This window comes from Stegodyphus dumicola, chromosome 11 (assembly GCF_044657685.1).
Source record: "Stegodyphus dumicola isolate Sdum_Otavi_A_Nest chromosome 11, ASM4465768v1".
NCBI lineage: Eukaryota > Metazoa > Arthropoda > Arachnida > Araneae > Eresidae > Stegodyphus > Stegodyphus dumicola.
In genome coordinates this window covers 118147512-118164808 of record NC_140778.1, presented here as the reverse complement: position 1 = coordinate 118164808, position 17297 = coordinate 118147512, and the positions used below count along the sequence as shown (strand labels likewise).

General features: G+C 36.6%; 1 protein-coding gene across 7 annotated transcripts in view; it reads left to right on the top strand.

The window, feature by feature from the left end:
• Positions 1-17297, top strand: part of LOC118205862 (uncharacterized) — a 238591-nt gene that overhangs the window by 198992 nt on the left and 22302 nt on the right. For all 7 annotated transcript variants that reach the window (XM_085827135.1, XM_085827138.1, XM_085827136.1 and 4 more), the window contains 4 exons: positions 365-472; positions 8346-8453; positions 9229-9336; positions 14034-14135. In XM_085827135.1, coding sequence (XP_085683261.1) covers positions 365-472; positions 8346-8453; positions 9229-9336; positions 14034-14135 — 426 coding nt within the window. The remainder of the gene's footprint in view (positions 1-364; positions 473-8345; positions 8454-9228; positions 9337-14033; positions 14136-17297) is intronic.

Below are 17297 nucleotides of genomic sequence, written 5' to 3'. Positions count from 1 at the left end.
TTATGTCTCTAAAATCTAAAAAAAATTAGTAACCAAAAAATTAGCATACTGTAAGTAAGGAAACAGTAAGTACTATTGGAAAAGGAGAAAGTAAGTTAAATTTTATATACGGTTAAATTCTAGTTCATAAACAACAAAAGACCATTTTATCTATTTATTTATTCTTAAATTTCATATATTTTTATTTTTAAAATTTTCAATGATTTTACTAAGTTTATATGTTTATGGTAAATGATTCAAGATATTAGATGGAAGTCTAATGATTCTAAATTTCAGTTTAACCTTTTTAATCTTTTAAAATGTTTCTTGTGCTACCTGAATATTTAAAATTGAAGAAATTATAAATTGCTCTTTCTATTCTTAGATTTCTGTAATCCAAATCCATGTAGAAATGGTGGCAAATGCATATTGTTAAATGGAAATTATAGTTGTGCCTGCATAAAGCCCTACTCTGGAAGAACATGTGAATTAGGTATTTCTTTTTTAAAAAATTACAATTACGTGCTAAAGTAATAATCCAGGCAAACAAAAATATGTAGAAAACAAACAGACAAAAAATATAAAACTCGTTTATCTCGTGAAAGTTGTATTTACAGCAGAAACAATATCTTATGTGGACACTGCATGACTTCTTTGTACAGTCTATTAAAAGGTACACAATTTTTCCCGCACATCATTTGGTCTTATTTCCTCAAATTTCAGTAGAGATATATTTTTCATTCAATTAATTCAGTTCTTACCTGGCTGCAAGGCAAAAGTAGATAAAAAATCGAAACATCTTCATAAAAAGTTTAAAATATAGAATAATGTAAAATGTCAAATACAGTTAAAACTGTTAAAAAAACTGTACAGTTAAAATTAGGGTTTCTACGCTAAAACGAGGATTCCGGCTAATGGGCTAGAAATTCGGTGCACAAAATTGAAAGTTTGCTTGTGTTCCCTTTCTACAAAAAGACACTGACAAGTGCAGAAACTGACTTTATTCACAATTCCACAAAAAGTTTTAAATGTAAACAAATGGCGGATTCGGCGGATTCGTTAAACTTAGTAGCAATTATACAATTACATAATTTTACTGCTATTGCATGCAGATTACCTAAAGGCATATCCTCAATTAGAACATAAGAACAACAAAATGCAATCAATTTTTAATGCAAAAACTGCCTAATTTACCAGGATATAAGAATAAAAACCTGAGCTCACAAAGCCAGGTAACAGATTGGTATGTATATATTTATGTAGCTTTGAGGCTGCTAATTGCAACAAAGAAGGGAGATGCACAGCTACATACTATAGCAGTTCCATATACTAAATTTCAACGTTCTACGGCTTCTCGTTTTTGAGTTACGCGGAATGCATACATACGTACTTGCGTACGTACAGACGTCATGAAAAAACTATTTGGTTCAATAGAAAATGAAAATAATAGATATCTGCTTGTTCTCTGTCTTCGATATCTGCAACAAATCTCCATGGCGAAACTCGTGCTCTTGTGAAATGGTCGAAGTTAACAAGAAAATTACAGGACTGCATCTTGTAAGAGGAAATTTTAAGGCTGCAACAAATCTTTGGTCATGATTTCCGAAAATTATCTCTTTTCTTCTCCAAAATTATCTCTTTTCTTCTCAAGGCAGACATTTAATCATTCAAACGTTTGGAACCATTTCTAGAATACTATAAAGTTTGTCTATCACTTGTTTTCTTAATCTTCAAACGTTCATTATGTAGAGTTCCTCACTTTGTAATTCTAAGTTAATGTTGGAAGTGAAGAATCTTAAGAACTGATAAGCGAATAATCGCTAAAGTTCGGGCGACAAGAAACAACAAGATAGAATTGTAATTAACCCTTTATTATTCCAATAAGATTTAACAAAACTCCGCCTGGGACTGTAAGCCCTCACTTGGGCTTGAACTTAAGAGACTAAGAATTAAACCAAAGCTAAGGATAAGGATGAGGATAAGGAATGGGGGACGTGGGCACTATGCCTCTACCATACGGTTAATTAGTATAGCACCACGTCCACCATGATCTAGAGAACCCTTAAGACAACACTAATTCAAATACGTGAGTACATTATTGAAAATGAATGATTGATTACAAACAATTGTGGTATACCTTGGCAGTAAAATTGTTGCATTTGTGTAAATAACAACTTGCATTTGTGTAAATAACAAGTTGCATTTGTGTAAATAACAAGTTACGATAAAGGCAAAGATGTAGTGATAGTCTGTAAAGTGCTAACCAATTAGTATTCCAGTTGTTGCCATAAAAAGAGGATACTTCCTGCTCTAATGGTCACTCCAGGGTCATTTATTCTGCTGCGCAGAGGTCCGTGCCGAGACTGGCTAGCTTCTACATAATTTTGATGAGCTGCCGGCAGAGGTGCTTCTGTTTGACCATGAGCTTACAGAATTCCTGTGTGTTTGTAGCGAGAATACGTATGTGCATCCCGTTGGTCAGAGAGCAGGTAATGACGTAATGCTCCGGAGTACCCAGGTGACCGCAGATGCACTGGTCTGTGTCAGTCGTGCCGTGCCCGGAAAAGTACTCCGGGAAGGATCCATGGTCTGTAACATAACGGACCAGGTGCGGGTTAGAGTAGAGCCTAGCTGGATTAACATACAAAAGATGATAATGAGTACGTCTGCCGGTCTCATCAATGTCCCACTCACCCTGCCACTTTGAGAGTGCTTACAGATGGAGCATTCTTTTTAAGGTAGAGTGTGGCCACGGTAATGCTAGCTCCTCGGCTTCCTTATTTAGGGCAGCGTCTTTCGCAAGGAGGTCTGTTGCCTCATTTCCCATATTGCCTGCATGGGCTTTCGTCCATGTCAGGCGGGCTTCCAAATGTTTAAACTGTCGTATGAGGCTTTGAATTTCCTGGACTATTGAGGAGGAGTGTGCCGGATTTTGCAAGGATCGCAGAGCTGACATACTATCGGATACTATAACAGCTTTTTTGATGTTGTTGCTGGCAATATATTGTACTGCTTTCTGGATAGCAACTGCTTCCCCTTGAAAGACGCTGTTGTTCCCGTGAAGATGGCCCTTCCATTGCGTGACTTGCTCCTGACCTTGAAACATAACAAACGCGCATCCCACATTGTGTTCCATTTTTTAACCATCAGTAAAGATGAGGGTGTTGAACATTTGTATATCTTCTGGCTGTCCATCCATCTTTGAGCCGTCGGTGTGAGCATAGGTATTGTGCCTAGTGCCTATCGGTCTCGAGAGACTGTCCTTTGATGCTGATGTTTATCCCTATGCATTGTTCGGCCGGGTGCTTGTCTAGGATCACCGCAGGTACTTCATAGTCACTCGGCCAGTACGTCGTATCCTCAAAAGATGCTGGCACATTGAGCTGTTTTATTTGCTGTAAAACTGCTTCCCATTCCGTGCTGATGTGTAAAGGAACCAGTCTTGCTAGAACGTTCAGCGCATTTGTGACCGTTGTGCGAAATGCTCTCGTTATATTAAGAGCGAACTGTCGTTGAATGCTGAGCAGGTGCCGGACCTTTCGGCCCTGCATCGGCTGCGCCCACGCGCCGCACCATATGTTACCATTTTTTCTGTTACAGTCTGATACAGGATCTTATGTATATGGGGGTTAAGGCACCATCTGTAACCTTGCATATGGCGCAAGTACTTAGCGATAGCCTGCGTGCGTTTCTTTAAATCCATTATATGAGGGATCCAGCTGAGTTTGTTACCGAAGATACGTCCCAAATATTTAAGCTGAGGCACAATCTTTATCCGATGGTTATTTAGCGTGATGCGCGGTTGACGCGAGAGTGAACCACCTTTTTTGGGGTACAGAACTATCTGCGATTTGCTCTCTGCTATGAGTAATTTATAAGTGCTGCATCTGGTGTTGAAGATGGAGCAGGTTTCGATGCAGTTAGCTTCGAGCTCCCTTCTGGTACGTCCTTTTACAATAAAGGCCGCGTCATCTGCGTAGGCTATTACTTTAGTATGTGATGGCCACTGCTCTGCTATTATGCGATTAAAAGTAATGTTCCACAAGTGAGGGCCCGCGCACGAGCCCTGTGGGCATCCACGGGTTTGCCTCCTTTGTAGAATACCACCATTGTGAACTATGATGGTGATCCTGTCTGATAAGTAGTGTCGGATAGTGCGGTAGAGGTTGGAGGGGCATCTGGCATCCACTAATGCGTTTAGGACGGCGGGCCACCACAACGTGTCGAAGGCACTTTTCAGGTCTAGACTGATGAATGCCGTGTGGTGGCCGCTTCCCTTGTTTGCAAGTATTACATTCTTCACCTCTGCTAGCGCATGGACTGCTGATTTTCCTGTTCTGAACCCAAACTGGTTGGGGCTTAGGTAAGAGCTTTTCATACACCTTTCCCAACGCGGACAAAAGGCAAATTGGCCTGTACGAGTCCGGTTTGGTAGGGTCTCTATTCCTCTTTAAAAAGAAAACCGCTTTGCTTACTTGGCATCTTGGAAAGCATCTTGGAAATGTGCCTGTGTCGTACAGGCTATTGAAGAGGGTCCTGAAGAATACAATATAGGTGTGAATCACCACCTTAATGATCTTATTGTTGACACCGTCCGTACCCGGTGCTTTTTGGCGACGTAGCTGACGCAGCACTTGCTGAATCTCATGAGAGGTGAATTGCTGATCGTTTGGGTGGTGGGTATCCAGAGCTGTGTTCCGCAAGGAGTGATGTTCTGTTGTGTCCTCATCCTCATTATCTTGCGGGAAGACCGCATCCAGGATGTCATTTAAAGTGTGCACTGTGGGACTGTCGTCGTAATTTCCTGTTGCTGGTAAAAGATAGAAGTTGGTTGGCATGAACCTTTTTCCCAGTGGCCAGCTTGTGGTGGATACCGTATGGGGCTGTACTGTCTGTACAGAAGGCTCTCCATGCGTTTAGATTTGCTTGAAGAATCATCCTTTTAAAAAGTGCCCTTTCTCTTTGAAATGTTGTGAGAATAGACGTCTCGGTGCCGTTGCTCCTCTGCCGTTCTCGTTTGAGTCGACGTCGGAGGGCCCGGCATTTCTTCTGTTGAACACTCAGTTCACTGGTCCACCAGCTCAGTGTTTGCAGTCTTTTAGTTGATCTCGCTGGAAGAGTTTCCTCGCATGCATCCTGTTTTGCGCTAACGACGTCTTCAGTGAGTTTTTCTAGCTCCGTCTGAGTGCACTCCTTAACTACCCTGATACGCATTCTATCCAGGTGGGTCTTACATCGCCTGGTGAATTGCTTTACCTTGCTTCCGGGTAAGTTGTAGCGTCGGATGATAGAAGTAATCGTCTCACATGCTATGGTGAATTTTATATAGTTGTGGTGGTCGGACACGCTTATCTCTTCTACTACCTCTCATTCCTGTACCAGAGGAGCAACACGAGTGGTTGAAATAGTCAAATCCGGCCACCCTTTGGCGTAGATCCTGTCAAAAGTAGGGGGTGCATCAGTAGAGTTATGGATTACTAGATTGTTGGCTGAGATAAAATCCTCCAGATGTCTGCCTTTAAAATCGGTGTCAGCATAGCCCCAGCACACATTGTGCGCGTTAAAGTCTCCGGCGAATATAACGCCATAATTTCGAAAATCTCCGAGCACTTTAGACATGAATTCTGTAGTGGGGTCGGATACCTCTGTGGGTGGTGAATAAATAGAAGCTAGGACTAGTTTCATGTCATGCATTTCTAGTAGAACAGCTACATGGTCGCACTCTAGGCAGATGATGCTTGGTGTCCATGCCGGATTGCAGATGGTGATGGCTGCTCTTGGTGGGGATTCTGGATCTTCCTTCTGGAACAAGCCCCATGTAAGAGGTAACCCAACCACTTTACCCTCTCTGGTATATGGTTCCTGAAGAAAGATTACGTCTGTATTGCTTTCCAGAGCGTAGGCTATGGCATGTGCCTTTTGCAGGTTTATCTGCAGGCATCTTATCGGGTTGGTGTCACGCAGCTTAATTTCGTTAACTATGCACTTTGGTATTTCCGGGCTTGTGTTACTTGCTGAGGGATCCTGACACTGTTTGTTGGGGCTTATATTAGTACTCAACCGTGTCGCGATATTTCTGGACTGCCAGCTTATACTCTGGGCAGTCTCTGTGATAGGCTGGGTGCTTGTGATCACGTCTTGCTCCACAGCGGTGGATGGCATCTCCACAGTTAATGCATGCCGCGAGCTCCGATTTGCAGTCTCGCACACTGTGCTCCCCTGCTCAGTACGCGCAGAATTGCTTCTGGCTATGGCAGTTGCCCCAGCCTTTGGCATCGGTAGCATCTTGTGATGCCGTAGTATTCTGATATGGAATGCGCATTCCATCCAAGGAAGAGACGTCTTTGCTTGATTGCTGCCGCGAAGCTTGCTGGCTGACATTCGATGATCCACTTAATTGTATCGCCTCGTCGTTTCTTGAGACGATAGAGCGCTTTGAAATGACTATTGGGAGAGCTGGTGATGGCGCTGAGTTCATCGATGATATCCTTTGGCTGCGTATGCGCTGGGACATTGTGTACTGCACAGCGTGGTAGTCTTCGCTGTGGTCTCTTAATTTCTGCAGGTATGGCTGCCTTTTGCAGCTCTGTCTCCAGCGCCCCAACATCATCGGTTGAGTTGCAAAAGACTTGGTATCCGCCTTGGCGAGTTGGAACGATCTTATCAATGGGCACTTGTAGTTTAGAGATCGGGATCTTTTCTTTTGACTGTTCTCTCAGGGAGGTCGGTGTTGTATCCCCTTTAGGTTGAATCAGCAGACTTGGTCTTGTGCGCCTGCGTGTGATCTCTGCGTACGTCTTAGTTCTTGGATGGCTCTGCAGTATGGGCTCCTGTGAGCTGCGAGTTTGTGCGGCTGGAGTCTGTCGTATTGCACTGTTGTCAGTGGTGGTAGCAACGTGCGCTACTGTCAGTACTTCCGTGTTAGTTGTACTGTCTGCAGTAGTTGGTGGATGTGTTCCTTCAGGGTCTATGAATGCAAGTTTCTCGAAGGCTTCTAAGGCTGCCAATAGCCTATGTCGCAAGTCCTATGTCAAAATGTGTTTCCTGCCCCTTTCTACTGTCGCTATGGCTAAACACTTGTTGAACACTGTGGTAATTTTATCGACAAAAGCAATTTCGATTGAGGAAAGCAAGGACTGGAGGGCTAGGTCACCTTCGTAAGCCGAGTTGTCTAGAGCTGGCATTTTATATTAATCGGGAATCACTGTGTAGGCTAGCACTGACGGGTTCCTGAACAGGTGCAATTAGTACTGCACTCCTATGGAAGCCTGGATGCTAATTGTTCATCTGTTTTTTATCTGTATAATTATAGTGTAATCCAGATTTTTAATCCAGGTAATCGGTAAAATGGAATAGGAACACGCAGACGCGTAAATCAGAAACTCTGATTCTCTCTCCCTCTGTAAGTAACTTCGTGGTTTAAATGCCGCTCCTTCTCATTAAATATTCAGCAGGCAGGAAGTAGTAAGTTGAAGTTAAGAATTTGACAGGAAAAGAACTTTAACTTAAAATTTATCTGTTAATAAAATTAACATAATTCTTACAACTAAATAGTGTCAATGCATGTTTGAATGCTGATATCAATTGGAAAAGCATCGTGTGATATCCTGAATTTGCTGGTACAGTTCCTACATTCTTCCAGGCCTGGTTGGGTACACTTCATCAAGTGATCATGAATTCTCTAATATGATTCAGATCTCTCTGTGTCACATTTTTTAAATTTCTTGACATCTAAAACAGGATTTAAGCCAACACATTTCATCGTAAGAATTAGTTGATGGTCATCCTCATCTGATTCTTCCAACAAGGTCTCCTCTTTCGTCTTAAAATCAAGCATTCAAATGCCTACGGAGAGAAACATTATCTGAATTAAAGACGTCTATCATTTTGCTAATCTCTATTCTCCTTCCCTCGAAATCGCAAAAAATTTTGATTCTCATTATTGGTTTCTTCCGTACCAATGCTAAGAATCTAATCCATGAGGACCGTAACAACTGATTACCGATTTTCTAAATTAGACACATCTTAATTTTCTTCAGTCTTCATACGTCGTGCAAACGTAACTACAGTTTAATAGTTGCAGCATATTTTTGCTATGAAAATCATTAGAAAAATAGCAGAAATCTTTGAACTTTATTCTCAGGCTCTATATTAATGAAGTCCTTAATCATAACAGCGTAAAACTGTAACCAGGAAATTTTTGCGAAATATAGATACAAAACGATTCCAAACAAAACGGTTTATTACAAAACGATTTCAAAATTCAATGTACAGAAAGTTTTCAATAAACATTTAAGATATGAATATTTCAACTAAAATGTCCTCTTAACTGTGATGAAGTTGTTTAATTCCTCTCTTTTTTCTAGATCCTTGTACATCAAATCCTTGCAAGAATAGTGGGAAATGTAGTACTATGAGCACAGGTTATAACTGTTTCTGCAGATTTCCGTACTCAGGAACAAACTGCGAGAATGGTAATCGTTTTCAAAAATTACATTCCTTATTAAAATTAAGATTAAAAGACCTCGTTTATAAGAACAGGGGGATTATTTTACATTTCCTTGTATCTGTTTGAGATCTCTCCGAAATAAAACTATGCAAAAGTCGTGGGACATATGAAAGTATTAATAGAGTTTTTTGCTGCAGTTGCCTGAAACCATGTTTTTCTGAAAAGCTTATCAATCTTTAATTTGAAAAACTGTTTAAAAGATCTTGAAATTTTTATCGTTAACTTACCATCTTAAGGACTAATGCATGGAACGATGTCCATGGTTGATTTAAATTATGTCGGCAACAAGACAATTAAAAAACGCGAAAGATAAATAACATATTACAATTAATACAAAAATTTATTAACTGTTTACTCGCATTTTCAAATGGTATATACTGGAGAATAAATTCATTTGGTTACATAAAATAGTAAAGAAACAAATAACGTATTATAAGTAAAGAAACATTAAGTACTATTAAAAATGAAGAAGTAAGTTATAGTAAAATTTAAAAATGGTTTAGTTTATAAAAAGCGAAAAATCATTTTGTCTATTTATTTATTTTTAACTTTCATAAATTCGTAATTTTTAATTTTTCAATGATTTTACAAACATTTTATATTTTATATGTTTCAAGGTATTAGATAAAAGTCTAATAATTCTAAATTTCAGTTTAATTTTCTTTAAACTTTTATAATTTTTCATGTGCTCCCTGAGGATTTTTAATGAAAGAAATTCTAAATTTTTCTTCTTTTCTTAGATTTGTGCAATCCAAATCCATGTAAAAATGGTGGTAAATGCATCTTGTTAAACGGAAATTATACTTGTGCCTGCATAAAGCCCTACTCTGGAAGGACATGTGAAATAGGTATTTCTTTGCTAAAGATATAAAATTAGGTGCCAAAGCAATAATTCTAGAGGGCATAAGTTTATAGAAAACATATAAATAACAAAAAATAAAAGGGGGTATAGCTCATAAAAATTCTAATTAGAAACAAAACAAAAATTCATTTTAAGGATTCCTCTTTATCATGTGGAGCAAAGGATGCTTTTTTTTTATTACGTTTTGGGTAAAACTCTTTTGCATTTTAAATACAATTGACACATTTTTTGTTCTTTTCAGCATTCAATTTCGATTGAAATCATGCGTAAATATAAAAAAGCTGATTCTGCTACTTAACATTTCTGCTCCTCTAGATAGGTCTTCTAACTTCTAACGTTTCTATTCTTCTGCTAACGTTAGATTTAATGAATGAGTGTTCTGCATTAAATATGGTTAGTTGCATTATCTATACTAAACTCCATTAGTCTAAAACGTAATCTTCATAAGGAATATTTTTAGTATTTTGAACGTTTCTGCCGCTGCATTTTGTTTCAAATCTCAATTTTGTAATTTTTTATGGACAGTATTAAATTATGTTAATTTACCACATACTTATATAAAATATATAATGTATTCATTCAAGTTTATTTCTCATATCTTCAGATATTTGAGCTTTGAAAAAACTAATGTATAAAATGTAAATCAAGTTGCATGAAAGATAAATTATTCTTTGGAAAATCTGGAAGATTATTTTAATTGTGTTTCCCTAACTCGTCAACATGTGATGGAATTTTAACATCTCTAATTCTAAAATGATCTAAATGCATAATATAGTATTACAAGCTCTTTATGAATGTGATGCTTATGAAGAATTATTTTATATATAAACTAGTTCTTCATGTAAACATTATATAAACTAGTTAAAACTTTAACTCAATTTGACTCGTTTGTATTGCTCTCTTATGGGTTTTCTTTCTTGTATCAGCAGAATCCTATTAATACCAAAGCCCCAGAAACGGATTTCAGTTAATATGGGTTTATGCATGTTTGACAGTTAATTGCTTATTGATATAAAGCTATGGCATGTTATAGGATAGGTCAGGGATGAGCAAACTCCGGCCCGCCGGAAGATTCTGTCCAGCCCGCGGATAGAATTTTAATCTGCCGTTCCGAGGCAAATTAAAAGAAATGTGTATTTATATATTATATACCATCTCCTTCTTTACTTTGTTTAAATATTATTTTTTCTTCCTTTTTTCTTAAAGGGCTGATGATCTTTTTACTTTCTATATTTTTGTTCTACAAAACATAAATTGACGGAAATAGCAAGCACAGACAGCTTTCAATTGGTAAAGTGTTAAAAGCGAAAGTTCTTTGTTAGTTATAGCTGTAGATTGGTGCCAACAAGCGTTATCTCTTTCTCGGGGAGCATGTGGGAATCCAATATAGGTGAATTAGACCTCTTAGAAAAAACTTATTAAGAAAACTTGATGTGTTTGCTGGGCAGCTAGGTAAGAACGACTTGTCTCATTTCCCTAGGTTAAATTCAATACCCTCAGTAAATGAAGAGAAGCTTAAGAATTATGAAAATGGCTTGAAAAGACTGCATTTTGAGTTCGAACGAAGATTTCAAGATTTCAGTGCCATTCAAACAGAATTGGATATTTTTACCATGCCTATCAAAGTAACCTGTAAAGCAATGAGGTCAGATTTGTAGCTTGAATTAACTGAGTTGCAATCTAACAACCATCTCGAGCAGTTTCTTCTAAATGTGCCAAAGTTAGAGTTTTATAAATCATTATCGAAAGTATGTTTCCCAAATTTAGTATCTGACGCTTAGAAAATCAGTGCTATGTTTGCTTCATATTCTTTGTGAACAAGTGTCTTCAACTATGAAACTTAAAAAGACTTATTTCAGAAGTAGACTGACAGAGTTCCTTAGAGTCAGTACATCTTACTTCGAAACTCAATATAAGGAACTTTTAAAAATGAAATCGCAATTTCATTTATCTCATTAACATATTTAAATTGTAGTACTTGTACATTGTTTTTAAAATTTTAGAAAAAATTATCTTGGCCCGAAAAATTTTTTGTTTTCGATTTCTGGCCCCCGACCGAAAACGTTTGCCCTTCCCTGGGGTAGGTGATGACCGAGAAATGTTAACTAAAATACCCTTCATATTTTATAGAATAGCAAGCGATTTATCATTCTATTTGAAACATTACAGTTAAGCCCTAGGAAAGTAGTAAACAGTAACCTTTTTTTATTTGAACCATGGAGGTAGGAAGTAAGATGGAGTTGCCCTAAACAGGTTTCTCCCGTAACCTGCTCTGAAGCACCAGCGATCCCTACGTGGTGACCAAAACATTGGGTCATTTACCATTAAGTTCAATGGGTTTTGACGTGATAGGATGTAAATATTTTGTAATTACGTCGTAAATATACATATAAATGTATATATTTTCTTTTTCTACAACACTTCAGAGCCCTAAGTATATGAAAACAACATATTTTTAAACAACATTTCATTCTGAACGAAATTAAATGCTATACTTTTCACAGAACAGTTTTCTCAGAATGGTTTAATTTCAATGAAATATTTTCACAAGTTTTCCTTAATTACGTTAAAAAAAAATTTAAGGTAATTCGATTTTATTCGGTTAAGGTACAAAAATTAAGATCAAAGTTTATTGTATTATTAATATTAAAATTATGCATTATTTCTTTTCTATTTATAGAGCTTCTTCCTAAAATACTTTCTTAAATATGACATGATTTTTGGCTTCTGAGGCATCTTTTAAATCGAAAAATATAAGTCAATTTATAATTAATGCTCTATTCGGTTCATTTTAAATTAGAGAATTATTAGGAATTAGCGAAATACTTTTTATAGTACTTAACTTTCTCTGAACATTTCTGAAAGGGAATAAAATAAGGATTTTATTTTTAATTAACCCAAATAAGTAAAACGTGTAAGCCCAAAGTGATTATTTTTCAGATATATAAAATTAAAACTATGAGTTTAAAATGAGCAGCAGTAAAGCCTCTCCTCTAAAAAATTTTAAAAGGTACATGTTACAATAATATATGGATGTGAAAAAAATTAATTTTTTTAAAAATATTTTGGCATTTGGAACATAAAATAAAAGTAGCGAATACTCTATCAAGGGTATCGAAACACATTTTTCATTCTTTAAGCATAACATTTTTGTTAAAATCTATATTTTTGTAGTTCAACACCTTAGAATTTTATAAAACAAATTCATAATCAAAATCGCTGTTGTTAGCTATCGAAAAATAACCAAGATGTGATTTTTGCGTAAATGTCACTACACTATACAAATCCATCACACTATGAATGTTACTTCCATGCGAGAGTGCCCCTTTTTCGATTTGTATGGAACTGTCGTGTGTCGAAATACTATCAGAACACTGTCAAGCGAGCTTCTGAATGTAAACAAAGAACACCCCATCTAGTGACCGAAGCTTCGAAGCAGTGCTTCACTTCTAGTGCCGGTTGGCCACTCCTTCCTTTCTTACCTTCAGGATTTGAACAGAAATATTTATTAACTTGTACGTAGAAGGAAACTCGAGTATTTAAAATAACTAAATAATCCTGAAATTTCAAATTTAAAATTATCGTAGTCAGAGAGTACAAAAATCTGGCCTATTCAAGCTGGCCTAATGTTAACGGTACCATGTAAATTTGGCTATCAAAGCGGTTAAAGCCACAATATTAACGAGCTGAGCTGGGCAAGAAAATAGACCTGCTAGCGTCGCTGACAAAAGTTTTAAGCCCTGAAGTGATTTCACCAAAATTACTTTAAATACATTTCAAGGATTTGGAAAAACATTTACCCAAGTGCGTAATCTTGTATTCTATGTTACGTTCAGATATAATATGGTCACAGAAAATTTCCGATGGTTTTTAGATAATAGTTTCCATGATCAAGAAAAACTTTAGGATAGCTGAGTAGAATTCAAAATTGCTTTCAAACATGAATCAAGAAACTCATTTTCCCTTAAAAAGAGCTTAAAATCCATAAATAAGCAAGCGAAAACAGAGAAAAATGTTTCACCTAGTTTATAAGTAACGTAACAAGACAAATGATCAGAAACCTAAATATGTATTAGCATTAGTTCCTGGTTGCATAGTTCAAAATGTTACTGTAATCCATAGAAATAACTGACTCACCTGTTCCAGGTTTTATCACACTGATATTACATCCCCTTTTCTTTGGCACACACTGTAGGTTGTCAATCTTCAATGATTGGAAATAAGACATTTTTTATGTAAATTTACGATTATAGGTATTCTAATTAGTATTATAATTTTTTAAATATTGAACTAAATTTGCCTAGTTCTTCAGTGGATTTGTTTGAAAGCAAGGCGAAATTCCAAGTAAACTGTAAATATAAATCTGATTTATCCTTAAAAATATTTCTCATTTAGAAATATTATCATTATTATAATATTTCATCAGCTGAAGAGATAAAAATAAGTGAATAGTCATTTCGTTAAGTATTTTATTCATTTGTTTTCCTTTTCTCTTTATTATTTTTGAGAAACTTTAATTGCTTATGTCTTACACATTTTTCACATTTCAACGTTTTCCTGTTTATTGATGTAGTTTCTTCTTCCTCTCAGATTTAGAATTTGCATTCAAGCAACTGTATGAACCACGTTTTGATGCCTTTCATTTTAAATGTTTATATACATATTTATTTATTTTATTTCTAGAATGTAGTTGTGGAACCAAAGGTAAATGTTCTTTAGATGCTTACGGAAATAAGCAGTGCTACTGCCTACATGGTTTCGCTGAATTTGAAGGAATGTGCAAAGGTAAAATAAAACTCCTTTTATCACATTTTAGCAAATTGAGATTTTAAAATTTTATTACGTACGTACATGTACAGGATGGTTTTATTTAGAGCTTACATATATAAAATCTATATTTCTTAGAAGCAAATATAATGAACATACATTAATGAAAAATGGAATATAGATTATTTAGATCATAAGCAACAAAAATGCGCAGAGCATTTTCGATGCAAAGGTGCTTTCAAAAAATTTATTTAGCGCAGAACCTTCATTGTTTCAGTGCAAAATTAAACTCCTATGGCGAATTGAATTACAGCGTGGATTCAGTATGCACTTTTATTGCATATCTGATATTTTGAAAGCATCGAACAACATGATAAATCTTTGTGTGCAGAGATTCCAAAGAAACATCGGTTCACGTGCTACTGCTCGAGTAATAATGACTTTATTTGATAAAAGGAAGCTTTCTCATCTGCTTTAAAATTTATTGAAAAATGGATCCCCGTCTCTTTCTTGAAACTGCGGCCACTTCTCTAATTTGCTAACATTTTATTCGCAAATTTTTAAACTCACGTCTTGTCATGAGTTTTTTTCTCATGTTTTTAAGCGACAGTCATACTCGCGATTCAGCTGAACAGTTATTCCATTTTCATAGAATAACTTGTCATGAAATAATTTCACATTACTGGGTTCTATAAAGACATGTTTCAGGTTCTTACTGTGTAAATAATGAATAAAAAAGTAATAAACAATAGGATTTCATCGAAACGGTGTCCGCCGAAAACATCGCAGCAAAAACATCCCGGACGAAAACGTCGTGGAGAAAACAACGCAGGTTGAAAACGTCGTGGGAGAAAATAAAGCAAAGGAAAACATCGCAGTTCTAAAACATCACAGTACAAATTATCGCCGTCGAAAATAAAGCGGTTCAAAAACTTCGCAGTTTAAAACATCGTGGTAAAATTAAAGTACCTACAAATCATTGCATGACGATAACATCGCAGACATGCGTTTTTCAGGCTTTAATAACTGTTAAAGGATTCTCCCATAATGATTTGTGAGCGAAAGATGGAAAGAAGGATAATTTTTACTTTATTTTATTATTAACTAATAAATATTTGCTGAAAATGTAAAATGGAAACTTAAGCATAGAAAATTGATGAAACTTATAAGCACATAATAATATTTTAAACTGGCACAGTTAACTAAAAAAGGTCATTAATAAATCATTTTTTATAAAGCTTTACTCGTAATTTTTCATGAAAAGTATAATATGAAAAAGAAAAAGGAAGATAAGTAGCTGCATGTCCTTATCGATACAAAAATTGCTAAGTTAATTATGAGATTACTTTCTTCTTTTTCCTTAATCTGACACTCTTAAAATCAAATATATTTCTTTTTTGTTTAAATTTCTTGTTTTGCATTTTATAAATTTATTAGTTGATAAAAATATAAAGTAAAAATTATCTTTCTTTCCATCTCGCTCTCACAAATCATTATACGAATATCCATTTACAATTCTTAAAATCTGAAAAGCGCATGTCTGCGATGTTATCGTCATATGATGATTTGTAGGTACTTTATTTTTTACCATGATATTTTCGAAGACGATGCTTTTAAACTCCAAAGTTTTTGAACCACTTTATTTCCGACGACGATATTTTGTACCACGATGTTTTAGAGAGGCGATGTTTTCTCTTTGCTTTATTTTCTTCGGCGATGTTTTTCCTTTCGCTGTTTTCTCCGTGGCGTTTCCGTCCGCTATGTTTTCGGCTGTAACCCATCGAAAGCATGCTCAGGTCCTCAGTTTATTAATAGATTATAGAAATATTATTTCTGATCACTAATAGGCTTTCTTTCTTTATCTGCACAGGGTGATTCGCTACCAGACTGACAAACTTGCAATGTGTGCTAGGGGTGAAGGGTTTATATTTATTTTAACTAACATTTATTTTAAGTCATCTTTCCTGTCAAGCCTTTACTTTCCTCTTGAATTGCCAATGCTAGAGTATGTAAATTGTAGTAGAGCCCGCAGTATATTCAAATTTAGCGGAAGTAAGATGAGTATAAATAGAAGGAAAACGAGATTGTAGCTGTGTTTCTTGAATAGCGAAGGTGAAGATTGTTAGGTAGAAATTTTAGAACCGCGCGTGTCGGCCTGTGTGCCTATCTCGGCAGATTTTGCTGGATCTTTCAACTGCTTAATTAGTAAGCTCGCTGAATCTCAGCGGTATTGTAGAACGCGGTTAGGTTAGTTAAGATCTCAGGGCCTCGTGGATAGTGATCTCGCTATTTATTAATCTAGTCATTATTTTTTCAGTTTTACATTCTGTTTCAGTTAAGCCGCCGGGTCGGCGTAGTTTGTGAGCGTCAAGTTAAAGCAGCTGTTATTTTAAAAGTTGAATAAAAAGGGCTTTAAACCCTTCTTACGTGTCTGTGTAAATTGACACTTCATAGCAGTCACTACCACAGTTGCTGACAAGTTGGGGCCACACCATATTACAGGAGTACAGAGACGACTCGGAGTCACATAGGAATATAGGATCGCAAATGCTGTAGCTGCGAGCTACGGTGCAAAGCAGAGAAAAAGAACAGATGCACAACATATTTATGGGACAGAAAACATTCTATTAAAAGGTTGTACTACAATAGGTATTCGAAATTACGACCAGAATTCGTCACGTAAGGCTGAGAGCGGCCCTGCATGGAATTCCTTACGTTCTTAAAGATTCCTCCTGGCAGTCTTGCCATATATGGAGTTGAACGGAAGGCTGCGAGAACAGCGATCCTGCTGCAAGTTGTCATTTACGATACGTTTTCCGAGTAGGATGAAAGCGTATTCAGACGTTGAAATGATCGATATGCTGATTTTGTATGGAATTGCTGATTTTAAGCGCCAAATGCCTCATGGTGGTTGTGCCAGTAACGTTACCCGAATAGACGTGCTTCACATCACACGACCTTCGCAAGTGGGAATAGAAAGCTACATGAGAGCGGTTGTTTAACGAGAGCTACAATGAATCGACAGTGAACGAAAAGGACAGCTGTTAATGAGGAGACGGTCTTACGTTTGACAGAAGGCTATCCAAGTACGAGTACTCGAGCGATAGCCCAATAAGTGGGCTTATCTCAATCTATTGTCTGGCAGATACTCGCAGCAAACCAAATGAGTGCATACCATCT